This window comes from Palaemon carinicauda, chromosome 33, assembly GCF_036898095.1.
Source record: "Palaemon carinicauda isolate YSFRI2023 chromosome 33, ASM3689809v2, whole genome shotgun sequence".
In the NCBI taxonomy this organism is placed as follows: domain Eukaryota; kingdom Metazoa; phylum Arthropoda; class Malacostraca; order Decapoda; family Palaemonidae; genus Palaemon; species Palaemon carinicauda.
In genome coordinates, this window is record NC_090757.1 from 11,508,716 (window position 1) to 11,521,995 (window position 13,280).

At 42.4% G+C, this 13,280-nt stretch overlaps 1 protein-coding gene across 2 annotated transcripts in view; it reads left to right on the forward strand.

Annotated features, from left to right (window-relative positions):
• LOC137626070 (tomoregulin-1-like) overlaps positions 1–13,280 on the forward strand; it is a 65,669-nt gene that overhangs the window by 14,697 nt on the left and 37,692 nt on the right. For both annotated transcript variants that reach the window (XM_068357151.1, XM_068357152.1), the window contains exon 2: positions 1–21. This exon is cut by the window's left edge. In XM_068357151.1, the coding sequence (XP_068213252.1) occupies positions 1–21 (21 nt within the window). The remainder of the gene's footprint in view (positions 22–13,280) is intronic.

Here is a 13,280-nt window from a genome sequence, read left to right on the forward strand (position 1 = left end):
ATCTTGACCATTCTTTTATTGGTGAGTATAATCAAGATATCATTTCACAATTTAAATTTGACTCTAATCTTTACGTTTTTATCACCGTTTCACAATATTTGATTTGTAGCTTTTTATACATTAGTAACTGTACAGCCCTGCGAGAGAGGGTATACTGAAGCTTGTACAAAATTATAATTTTTACACTCTTAATTTAAAAAATCTGTAATTTGAATCGGAAATTCTTCATAAAAATATTCCTCAGCCGTAATTTTTACCCTACTTTGTTGTTATCTTCGACGGGTTGGTGACCGTAATATCACTCCTTTACGTCAATATATCCGTTTATTATTATTATTATTATTATTAGTATTATTATTATTATTATTATTATTACTTGCTACGCTACAACCCTAGTTGGAAAAACAAAGTGCTATAAGCCCAGAGGCCCCAACAGGGAAAATAGCCCAGTGAGGAAAGGAAACAAGGAAAAATATATTTTATGAACAATGACATTTAAATAAATATTTTCTATGTAAACTATGAAAACTTTAACTAAACAAGAGGAAGAGAAACAAGATAGAATAGTATGCCCAAGTGTACCCTCAAGCAAGAGAGCTCTAACCCAAGACAGTGGAAGACCATGGTACAGTGGCTATGGCACTACCCAAGACTAGAGAACAATGGTTTGATTTTGGAGTGTCTTTCTCCTAGAAGAGCTGCTTACCATAGCTAAAGAGTCTCTTCTATCCTTATAAACGGTAAATGCTTCTTTGACATTTATCCCAGGACTTTTACCTTTTTTACGGCAAATTCTTAACAGTGTAGTTATGTAAGATAGCTGGGTTGATAAAGTTTATTACTATCATTATTTTGATTTTAGATTCCTCTCCATTTTTATACAAAGGGATAGGCTGAATTAAATGTTTACGTTTATTTGTAAGTAAATGAATAAATTATTTACAAGTTTTTATGTTTATTGCCGCAAAATATTAGGAATTTCAGAGTATATTTACCTCATGTCTATTCAGAAATAATAAAGATAATTAGGTTATCGTTATGTTGTATACAAATTAACCGATTGAATTAACGAAGGTTCACAATATCAAAAGATTATCCTTATTTTTTTATGCAAAGAAGCTGAAAGAATATCAGATCTTTTTTCATCTAAAACTTTCACTCTTCTTTTTTTTTTTTTTTTTTTTTGTTACGTAAAAGTGTAATTTGAAGTTTTCTCTTATTTTGCATGCAAATAAGCAACCGTAATTAATCATTTTATATTTGTACACAAATAAGCAAATTGAATTTATCATTTTTATTTTGTATACAAGTAAACAAACTAAATTTAAAGTACCTCATTTTGTATGAAAACCCGAATTTGAAACGTTCCCTATTTTATAAACAAACTAGAGGAGCACTCATTAGAGCGAAGACCTCCGCCACTGCAGCTTATTTCTTGACCTCTTGCCTGACCTTGACCTTTGACCTTGACCTTCCAAAATTTTATTATTTCCGGGTTTTCACATAACAGAATATCCCTGCAAGGGAGCGCCGATATAATTCAGCGCAAAGACACTTGAAAAGGAAATTGTAAACAAAAACACCAAAAGTTAATGTAAGTGTGTGTGTATATATATATATATATATATATATATATATATATATATATATATATATATATATATATATATATATATATATATATATATGTATATATATGTATGTATATATATATATATATATATATATATATATATATATATATATATATATATATATATATATATATGTATGTATGTATTTAATACAAAAAAAAACACCAAGAACTGCTAAAAGAAAATAAGCATTGTTGTGCTGATGGCACTTTTCAAAGTGGTACCCAATCTCTTCTACCAGGTTCATGTTATACACATAATAAGAGAAGGTCGTATTTATCCAATGTTTTATGCATTGCTGCAGAATAAAAGTCAAGAAACATACAAAAGACTTTTAGATGGGCTTCTTTATTTGGAACTTGGTAGCCAGCCGTTGAGATACTACCGATAGAGCAGTGGTTCTTAAATTTTTTGCCTTGCGCCCCCCTTCTGCATTAAGCATAGATCCCATGCCCCCCTCCCCCCCCTTGAAATTTTTGCCAAACTAGAAAGTACTGTATGTATGTATGTACTGCTTTTATAAACAATATGTTGCGTTTTGTATGCTAATATACTTCATTGGTTATGTGAGTATATGGATGAATGATAGATTTTTATTTCATTGCTGTTGATTTTTTAAAGAAATTTACTGCACTATATTTCAATAAAATAAACATTGTTCATAGAAAAGGGGTAAAATAAATATATTATGATGAAAGAAATTTTCATCTTAATCTTTTTTCAAGCTGTTTTAGCATTATACAGATTGCAGTCATTACAATGATAGAAAATTCTAGAAAAAATACTAATTACTGCAAAAATAAAAATTTTTTACTCTTACTACAATCATTCATGGATCATGACCACATAAAAAAAATATTACACATTCTCCTTAGTGATTAATTTATCTATATTTATGTATTATTGTAAAACAAACACATCATAATTACTACATTTTTATTTTCATTGTTACTATTTTAACTACTTGCTCCCCCCTTGGAAGCTCCTGGCGCCCCCCTAGGGGGGGGGGGCGCCCCCCAGTTTAAGAATCACTGCGCTAGAGAGTTATGGGGTCCTTTAACTGGCCAGACAGTACTACATTGGATCCTTCTCTCTGGTTACGGTTCACTTTCCCTTTGCCTACACATACACCGAATAGTCTGGCATATTCTTTACAGATTCTCCTCTCTCCTCATACACCTGACAACACTGAGATTACTAAACAATATTTCTTCACCCAAGCGGTTAACTACTGCACTGTAATTGTTCAGTGGCTACTTTCTTCTTGGTAAGGGTAGAAGAGACTCTTTAGCTGTGGTAAGCAGCTCTTCTAGGAGAAGGGCACTCCAAAATCAAACCAGTGTTCTTTAGTCTTAGGTAGTGCCATAGCCTCTGTACCATGGTCTTCCACTGTCTTGGGTTAGAGCACTCGGGCACACTATTCTATCTAATTTCTCTCTTTCTTGTTTTGTTATAATTTTTATAGTTTATATAGGAAATATTCATTTTAATGCTGTTCCTATTCTTAAAATATTTTATTTTTCCTTTTTTCCTTTCCTCACTGAGCTATTTTCCCTGTTGGAGCCCGAGGGCTTATAGCATCCTGCTTTTCCAACTAGGGTTGTAGCTTAGCAAGTAATAATAATAATAATAATAATACGACCCGACACGATTTTGTGTGACTTTGAAAAGGCGTTCCATAGGACGCCCATTTCGCCGCATAAGAAAAGATCCTCATTTTAAGCCTGAGCAATGGAATATTTATGATCGAATCGTCTGAAATCTTACAAAAACCAATAAGGCAGTAGAAGGGTGACATGGTGCATTTCAGACTTCACTTGGTCATAACCACCCAACAAGTTTCATTACTCTGATATTTTTGTTTCTTTAAATTTTAGCAAAAAAAAAAAATTTCGTTCATTTTAACCCTTTCGAGACGACTATAACTTTAAAGAGCATAATCTTCATGTTTTATTAGTTTATTTCGAAGCCTTGAAAAATATTTATTTGCCGCGCGGGTAGATAAGTTTATATGTCAGTCTATTAGCTTTGAATAATGATATATATATATATATATATATATATATATATATATATATATATATATATATATATATATATATATATATATTTATTTTTATATATCGTCAGTCGTCTATATCTTGAGCTTTTAATTCCATACCTCTCCATTCATCATCTACTTCGCGCTTCATAGTCATCAGCCATGTAAGCCTGGGTCTTCCAATTCTTCTAGTGCCTTGTGTAGCCCAGCTAAACGTTTGGTGAACTGATCTCTGTTGGGGAGTGCGAAGAGCATGCCCAAACCATCTCCATCTACCCCTCATCATGACCTCATCCACATATGGCACTCGAGTAATCTCTTTTATAGTTTCTTTTCTAATCATGTCCTGCCATTCAACTCTCAATATCATTTTGAGGGCTTTGTTTTCAAATCCACTAAATCTATTGGAGATTGTTTCATTGTCATACCATGACTCATGCCCATAGAAAAACACCGATCTCACTAAACTGATATATAGTCTGATTTTTATGTTATCTAACCGAGGCCTTTTGCGTCATTAGGCGTAGGAGGAGATGATGATGATATATATATATATATATATATATATATATATATATATATATATATATATATATATATATATATATATATATATATATATATATATACTGTAGATATATACTGTAGATATATACTGCATATATATAATGCCGGAAATAACTGTTGTTCATCACATCCTTTGAATCGACAAAAAGGTAACAGACTAGGAAATAGATAAACAAGTCCTGTTTATTAATGGGAGAATTGGTGCACAGCTGTAACTGTGATAAACGGTCACAGATCTCCACTGATAACAAACGCGGAACAACATTATGACCTCGATCGAGAACGAAAAGTTTCCCAACATTTTTATTTCTATACGTTTTACATTTATGCTCTAAACAGTTTCATCTTTTTATTAATTTCCTATCATCCTAATTCATCTTTATCATTGCTTGTCAAGTCAAACAGTCAAAAATTGGAGCGTTCTTTCATTGAAATAAACTAAGTCAGAGTTGTCTAAATTATGAGATAGTGGACGTGATCGGATAATTAATGGTCTTGGTATTATCTCCTTATTCGCATTGCTTGTCAGTTTTAAAGCCAAATTTATCTAAATTGTCACCTTCTCTGGTCACTCCAGCTCTAGCTCTGTTGAGATTGTCTCCTGTTCTGGACAATCCAGCTCAAGCTCTGTTGAGATTGTCCCCTGTTCTAGACAATCCAGCTCAAGCTCTATCGACACTGACACCTGTTCTGGTCACACAGCTCTAGCTCTGTTGAGATTGTCACCTATTCAGGCCACTCCAGCTCTAGCTCTGTTGAGATTGTCTCCTGTTCTGGACAATCCAGCTCAAGCTCTATTGACATTGACACCTGTTCTGGTCACACAGCTCTAGCTCTTTTGAGATTGTCCCTTGTTCTGGACAATCCAGCTCTAGCTCTGTTGAGATTGTCTCCTGTTCTGGACAATACAGCTCAAGCTCTATTGACATTGACACCTGTTCTGGTCACACAGCTCTAGCTCTGTTGAGATTGTCCCCTGTTCTGGACAATCCAGCTCTAGTTCTGTTGAGATTGTCCCTTGTTCTGGACAATCCAGCTCAAGCTCTATTGACTTTGACTCCTGTTTTGGTCACACAGCTCTAGCTCTGTTGAGATTGTCCCCTGTTCTGGACAATCCAGCTCTAGCTCTGTTGAGATTGTCCCCTGTTCTGGACAATCCAGCTCTAGTTCTGTTGAGATTGTCCCCTGTTCTGGACAATCCAGCTCTAGTTCTGTTGAGATTGTCCCCTGTTCTGGACAATCCAGCTCAAGCTCTATTGACTTTGACTCCTGTTTTGGTCACACAGCTCTAGCTCTGTTGAGATTGTCCCCTGTTCTGGACACTCCAGCTCTAGCTCTGTTGAGATTGTCCCCTGTTCTGGACAATCCAGCTCTAGCTCTGTTGAGATTGTCCCCTGTTCTGGACAATCCAGCTCTAGTTCTGTTGAGATTGTCCCCTGTTCTGGACAATCCAGCTCAAGCTCTATTGACTTTGACTCCTGTTTTGGTCACACAGCTCTAGCTCTGTTGAGATTGTCCCCTGTTCTGGACAATTCAGCTCTAGCTCTGTTGAGATTGTCCCCTGTTCTGGACAATCCAGCTCTAGTTCTGTTGAGATTGTCCCCTGTTCTGGACAATCCAGCTCAAGCTCTATTGACTTTGACTCCTGTTTTGGTCACACAGCTCTAGCTCTGTTGAGATTGTCCCCTGTTCTGGACAATCCAGCTCTAGCTCTGTTGAGATTGTCCCCTGTTCTGGACAATCCAGCTCTAGTTCTGTTGACATTGACTCCTGTTCTGGTCACACAGCTCTAGCTCTGTTGAGATTGTCCCCTGTTCTGGACAATCCAGCTCTAGCTCTGCTGAGATTGTCCCCTGTTCTGGACAATCCAGCTCTAGCTCTGTTGAGATTGTCCCCTGTTCTGAACAATCCAGCTCTAGTTCTATTGACATTGACTCCTGTTCTGGTCACACAGCTCTAGCTCTGTTGAGATTGTCCCCTGTTCTGGACAATCCAGCTCTAGCTCTATTGAGATTGTCCCTTGTTCTGGACAATCCAGCTCTAGCTCTGTTGAGATTGTCCCCTGTTCTGGACAATCCAGCTCTAGCTCTGTTGAGATTGTCCCCTGTTCTGGACAATCCAGCTCTAGCTCTGTTGAGATTGTTCCCTATTCTGGACAATCCAGCTCTAGCTCTGTTGAGATTGTCCCCTGTTCTGGACAATCCAGCTCTAGCTCTGTTGAGATTGTCCCTTGTTCTGGACAATCCAGCTCTAGCTCTGTTGAGATTGTCCCCTGTTCTGGACAATCCGGCTCTAGCTCTGTTGAGATTGTCCCCTGTTCTGGACAATCCAGCTCTAGCTCTGTTGAGATTGTCACCTGTTCTGGACAATCCAGCTCAAGCTCTATTGACATTGACTCCTGTTCTGGTCACACAGCTCTAGCTCTGTTGAGATTGTCCCCTGTTCTGGACAATCCAGCTCTAGCTCTGTTGAGATTGCCCCCTGTTCTGGATAATCCAGCTCTAGCTCTGTTGAGATTGTCCCTTGTTCTGGACAATCCAGCTCTAGCTCTGTTGAGATTGTCCCCTGTTCTGGACAATCCAGTTCTAGCTCTGTTGAGATTGTCCCCTGTTCTGGACAATCCAGCTCTAGCTCTGTTGAGATTGTCCCCTGTTCTGGACAATCCAGCTCAAGCTCTATTGACTTTGACTCCTGTTTTGGTCACACAGCTCTAGCTCTGTTGAGATTGTCCCCTGTTCTGGACAATCCAGCTCTAGCTCTGTTGAGATTGTCCCCTGTTCTGGACAATCCAGCCCTAGTTCTGTTGAGATTGTCCCCTGTTCTGGACAATCCAGCTCTAGTTCTGTTGAGATTGTCCCCTGTTCTGGACAATCCAGCTCAAGCTCTATTGACTTTGACTCCTGTTTTGGTCACACAGCTCTAGCTCTGTTGAGATTGTCCCCTGTTCTGGACACTGCAGCTCTAGCTCTGTTGAGATTGTCCCCTGTTCTGGACAATCCAGCTCTAGCTCTGTTGAGATTGTCCCCTGTTCTGGACAATCCAGCTCTAGTTCTGTTGAGATTGTCCCCTGTTCTGGACAATCCAGCTCAAGCTCTATTAACTTTGACTCCTGTTTTGGTCACACAGCTCTAGCTCTGTTGAGATTGTCCCCTGTTCTGGACAATCCAGCTCTAGCTCTGTTGAGATTGTCCCCTGTTCTGGACAATCCAGCTCTAGTTCTGTTGACATTGACTCCTGTTCTGGTCACACAGCTCTAGCTCTGTTGAGATTGTCCCCTGTTCTGGACAATCCAGCTCTAGCTCTGCTGAGATTGTCCCCTGTTCTGGACAATCCAGCTCGAGCTCTGTTGAGATTGTCCCCTGTTCTGGACAATCCAGCTCTAGTTCTATTGACATTGACTCCTGTTCTGGTCACACAGCTCTAGCTCTGTTGAGATTGTCCCCTGTTCTGGACAATCCAGCTCTAGCTCTGTTGAGATTGTCCCTTGTTCTGGACAATCCAGCTCTAGCTCTGTTGAGATTGTCCCCTGTTCTGGACAATCCAGCTCTAGCTCTGTTGAGATTGTCCCCTGTTCTGGACAATCCAGCTCTAGCTCTGTTGAGATTGTTCCCTATTCTGGACAATCCAGCTCTAGCTCTGTTGAGATTGTCCCTTGTTCTGGACAATCCAGCTCTAGCTCTGTTGAGATTGTCCCTTGTTCTGGACAATCCAGCTCTAGCTCTGTTGAGATTGTCCCCTGTTCTGGACAATCCGGCTCTAGCTCTGTTGAGATTGTCCCCTGTTCTGGACAATCCAGCTCTAGCTCTGTTGAGATTGTCACCTGTTCTGGACAATCCAGCTCAAGCTCTATTGACATTGACTCCTGTTCTGGTCACACAGCTCTAGCTCTGTTGAGATTGTCCCCTGTTCTGGACAATCCAGCTCTAGCTCTGTTGAGATTGCCCCCTGTTCTGGACAATCCAGCTCTAGCTCTGTTGAGATTGTCCCTTGTTCTGGACAATCCAGCTCTAGCTCTGTTGAGATTGTCCCCTGTTCTGGACAATCCAGCTCTAGCTCTGTTGAGATTGTCCCCTGTTCTGGACAATCCAGCTCTAGCTCTGTTGAGATTGTCCCCTGTTCTGGACAATCCAGCTCAAGCTCTATTGACTTTGACTCCTGTTTTGGTCACACAGCTCTAGCTCTGTTGAGATTGTCCCCTGTTCTGGACAATCCAGCTCTAGCTCTGTTGAGATTGTCCCCTGTTCTGGACAATCCAGCTCTAGCTCTGTTGAGATTGTCCCCTGTTCAGGACAATCCAGCTCTAGTTCTGTTGACATTGACTCCTGTTCTGGTCACACAGCTCTAGCTCTTTTGAGATTGTACCCTGTTCTGGACAATCCAGCTCTAGCTCTGTTGAGATTGTCCCCTGTTCTGGACTTTCCAGCTCTAGCTCTGTTGAGATTGTCCCCTGCTCTGGACAATCCAGCTCGAGCTCTGTTGAGATTGTCCCCTGTTCTGGACAATCCAGCTCTAGTTCTATTGACATTGACTCCTGTTCTGGTCACACAGCTCTAGCTCTGTTGAGATTGTCCCCTGTTCTGGACAATCCAGCTCTAGCTCTGTTGAGATTGTCCCTTGTTCTGGACAATCCAGCTCTAGCTCTGTTGAGATTGTCCCCTGTTCTGGACAATCCAGCTCTAGCTCTGTTGAGATTGTCCCCTGTTCTGGACAATCCAGCTCTAGCTCTGTTGAGATTGTCCCCTGTTCTGGACAATCCAGCTCTAGCTCTGTTGAAATTGCTCCCTATTCTGGACAATCCAGCTCTAGCTCTGTTGAGATTGTCCCATGTTCTGGACAATCCAGCTCTAGCTCTGTTGAGATTGTCCCTTGTTCTGGACAATCCAGCTCTAGCTCTGTTGAGATTGTCCCCTGTTCTGGACAATCCAGCTCTAGCTCTGTTGAGATTGTCCCCTGTTCTGGACAATCCAGCTCAAGCTCTATTGACATTGACTCCTGTTCTGGTCACACAGCTCTAGCTCTGTTGAGATTGTCCCCTGTTCTGGACAATCCAGCTCTAGCTCTGTTGAGATTGCCCCATGTTCTGGACAATCCAGCTCTAGCTCTGTTGAGATTGTCCCTTGTTCTGGACAATCCAGCTCTAGCTCTGTTGAGATTGTCCCCTGTTCTGGACAATCCAGTTCTAGCTCTGTTGAGATTGTCCCCTGTTCTGGACAATCCAGCTCTAGCTCTGTTGAGATTGTCCCCTGTTCTGGACAATCCAGCTCAAGCTCTATTGACATTGACACCTGTTCTGGTCACACCGCTCTAGCTCTGTTGAGATTGTCCCTTGTTTTGGACAATCCAGCTCTAGCTCTGTTGAGATTGTCACCTGTTCTGGACAATCCAGCTCAAGTTCTATTGACATTGACTCCTGTTCTGGTTACACAGCTCTAGCTCTGTTGAGATTGTCCCTTGTTCTGGACAATCCAGCTCAAGCTCTATTGACATTGACACCTGTTCTGGTCACACCGCTCTAGCTCTGTTGAGATTGTCCCCTGTTCTAGACAATCCAGCTCTAGCTCTGTTGAGATTGTCCCCTGTTCTGGACAATCCAGCTCAAGCTCTATTGACATTGACTCCTGTTCTGGTCACACAGCTCTAGCTCTGTTGAGATAGTCCCCTGTTCTGGAGAATCCAGCTCAAGCTCTATTGACATTGACTCCTGTTCTGGTCACACAGCTCTAGCTCTGTTGAGATTGTCCCTTGTTCTGGACAATCCAACTCTAGCTCTGTTGAGATTGTCCCCTGTTCTGGACAATCCAGCTCAAGCTCTATTGACATTGACTCCTGTTCTGGACAATCCGGCTCTAGCTCTGTTGAGATTGTCCCCTGTTCTGGACAATCCAGCTCAAGCTCTATTGACATTGACTCCTGTTCTGGTCACACAGCTCTAGCTCTGTTGAGATTGTCCCTTGTTCTGGACAATCCAGCTCTAGCTCTGTTGAGATTGTCCCCTGTTCTGGACAATCCAACTCAAGCCCTATTGACATTGACTCCTGTTCTGGTTACACCGCTCTAGCTCTGTTGAGATTGTCCCTTGTTCTGGACAATCCAGCTCTAGCTCTGTTGAGATTGTCCCCTGTTCTGGACAATCCAGCTCAAGCTCTATTGACATTGACTCCTGTTCTGGTCACACAGCTCTAGCTCTGTTGAGATTGTCCCCTGTTCTGGACAATCCAGCTCAAGCTCTATTGACATTGACTCCTGTTCTGCACACACCGCTCTAGCTCTGTTGAGATTGTCCCTTGTTCTGGACAATCCAGCTCTAGCTCTGTTGAGATTGTCCCTTGTTCTGGACAATCCAGCTCTAGCTCTATTGACACTGACTCCTGTTCTGGTCACACAGCTCTAGCTCTGTTGAGATTGTCCCCTGTTCTGGACAATCCAGCTCAAGCTCTATTGACATTACTCCTGTTCTGATCACACAGCTCTAGCTCTGTTGAGATTGTCCCCTGTTCTGGACAATCCAGCACAAGCTCTATTGACATTGACACCTGTTCTGGTCACACTGCTGTAGCTCTGTTGAGATTGTCCCTTGTTCTGGACAATCCAGCTCTAGCTCTGTTGACATTGACACCTGTTCTGGTCACACAGCTCTAGCTCTGTTGAGATTGTCCCTTGTTCTGGACAATCCAGCTCTAGTTCTGTTGAGATTGTCCCCTGTTCTGGGCAATCCAGCTCAAGCTCTATTGACATTGATACCTGTTCTGGTCACACAGCTCTAGCTCTGTTGAGATTGTCCCTTGTTCTGGACAATCCAGCTCTAGCTCTGTTGAGATTGTCCCTTGTTCTGGACAATCCAGCTCTAGCTCTGTTGAGATTGTCCCCTGTTCTGGACAATCCAGCTCTAGCTCTGTTGAGATTGTCCCCTGTTCTGGACAATCCAGCTCTAGCTCTGTTGAGATTGTCACCTGTTCTGGACAATCCAGCTCAAGCTCTATTGACATTGACTCCTGTTCTGGTCACACAGCTCTAGCTCTGTTGAGATTGTCCCCTGTTCTGGACAATCCAGCTCTAGCTCTGTTGAGATTGCCCCCTGTTCTGGATAATCCAGCTCTAGCTCTGTTGAGATTGTCCCTTGTTCTGGACAATCCAGCTCTAGCTCTGTTGAGATTGTCCCCTGTTCTGGACAATCCAGTTCTAGCTCTGTTGAGATTGTCCCCTGTTCTGGACAATCCAGCTCTAGCTCTGTTGAGATTGTCCCCTGTTCTGGACAATCCAGCTCAAGCTCTATTGACTTTGACTCCTGTTTTGGTCACACAGCTCTAGCTCTGTTGAGATTGTCCCCTGTTCTGGACAATCCAGCTCTAGCTCTGTTGAGATTGTCCCCTGTTCTGGACAATCCAGCCCTAGTTCTGTTGAGATTGTCCCCTGTTCTGGACAATCCAGCTCTAGTTCTGTTGAGATTGTCCCCTGTTCTGGACAATCCAGCTCAAGCTCTATTGACTTTGACTCCTGTTTTGGTCACACAGCTCTAGCTCTGTTGAGATTGTCCCCTGTTCTGGACACTGCAGCTCTAGCTCTGTTGAGATTGTCCCCTGTTCTGGACAATCCAGCTCTAGCTCTGTTGAGATTGTCCCCTGTTCTGGACAATCCAGCTCTAGTTCTGTTGAGATTGTCCCCTGTTCTGGACAATCCAGCTCAAGCTCTATTGACTTTGACTCCTGTTTTGGTCACACAGCTCTAGCTCTGTTGAGATTGTCCCCTGTTCTGGACAATCCAGCTCTAGCTCTGTTGAGATTGTCCCCTGTTCTGGACAATCCAGCTCTAGTTCTGTTGAGATTGTCCCCTGTTCTGGACAATCCAGCTCTAGTTCTGTTGAGATTGTCCCCTGTTCTGGACAATCCAGCTCAAGCTCTATTAACTTTGACTCCTGTTTTGGTCACACAGCTCTAGCTCTGTTGAGATTGTCCCCTGTTCTGGACAATCCAGCTCTAGCTCTGTTGAGATTGTCCCCTGTTCTGGACAATCCAGCTCTAGTTCTGTTGACATTGACTCCTGTTCTGGTCACACAGCTCTAGCTCTGTTGAGATTGTCCCCTGTTCTGGACAATCCAGCTCTAGCTCTGCTGAGATTGTCCCCTGTTCTGGACAATCCAGCTCGAGCTCTGTTGAGATTGTCCCCTGTTCTGGACAATCCAGCTCTAGTTCTATTGACATTGACTCCTGTTCTGGTCACACAGCTCTAGCTCTGTTGAGATTGTCCCCTGTTCTGGACAATCCAGCTCTAGCTCTGTTGAGATTGTCCCTTGTTCTGGACAATCCAGCTCTAGCTCTGTTGAGATTGTCCCCTGTTCTGGACAATCCAGCTCTAGCTCTGTTGAGATTGTCCCCTGTTCTGGACAATCCAGCTCTAGCTCTGTTGAGATTGTTCCCTATTCTGGACAATCCAGCTCTAGCTCTGTTGAGATTGTCCCTTGTTCTGGACAATCCAGCTCTAGCTCTGTTGAGATTGTCCCTTGTTCTGGACAATCCAGCTCTAGCTCTGTTGAGATTGTCCCCTGTTCTGGACAATCCGGCTCTAGCTCTGTTGAGATTGTCCCCTGTTCTGGACAATCCAGCTCTAGCTCTGTTGAGATTGTCACCTGTTCTGGACAATCCAGCTCAAGCTCTATTGACATTGACTCCTGTTCTGGTCACACAGCTCTAGCTCTGTTGAGATTGTCCCCTGTTCTGGACAATCCAGCTCTAGCTCTGTTGAGATTGCCCCCTGTTCTGGACAATCCAGCTCTAGCTCTGTTGAGATTGTCCCTTGTTCTGGACAATCCAGCTCTAGCTCTGTTGAGATTGTCCCCTGTTCTGGACAATCCAGCTCTAGCTCTGTTGAGATTGTCCCCTGTTCTGGACAATCCAGCTCTAGCTCTGTTGAGATTGTCCCCTGTTCTGGACAATCCAGCTCAAGCTCTATTGACTTTGACTCCTGTTTTGGTCACACAGCTCTAGCTCTGTTGAGATTGTCCCCTGTTCTGGACAATCCAGCTCTAGCTCTGTTGAGATTGT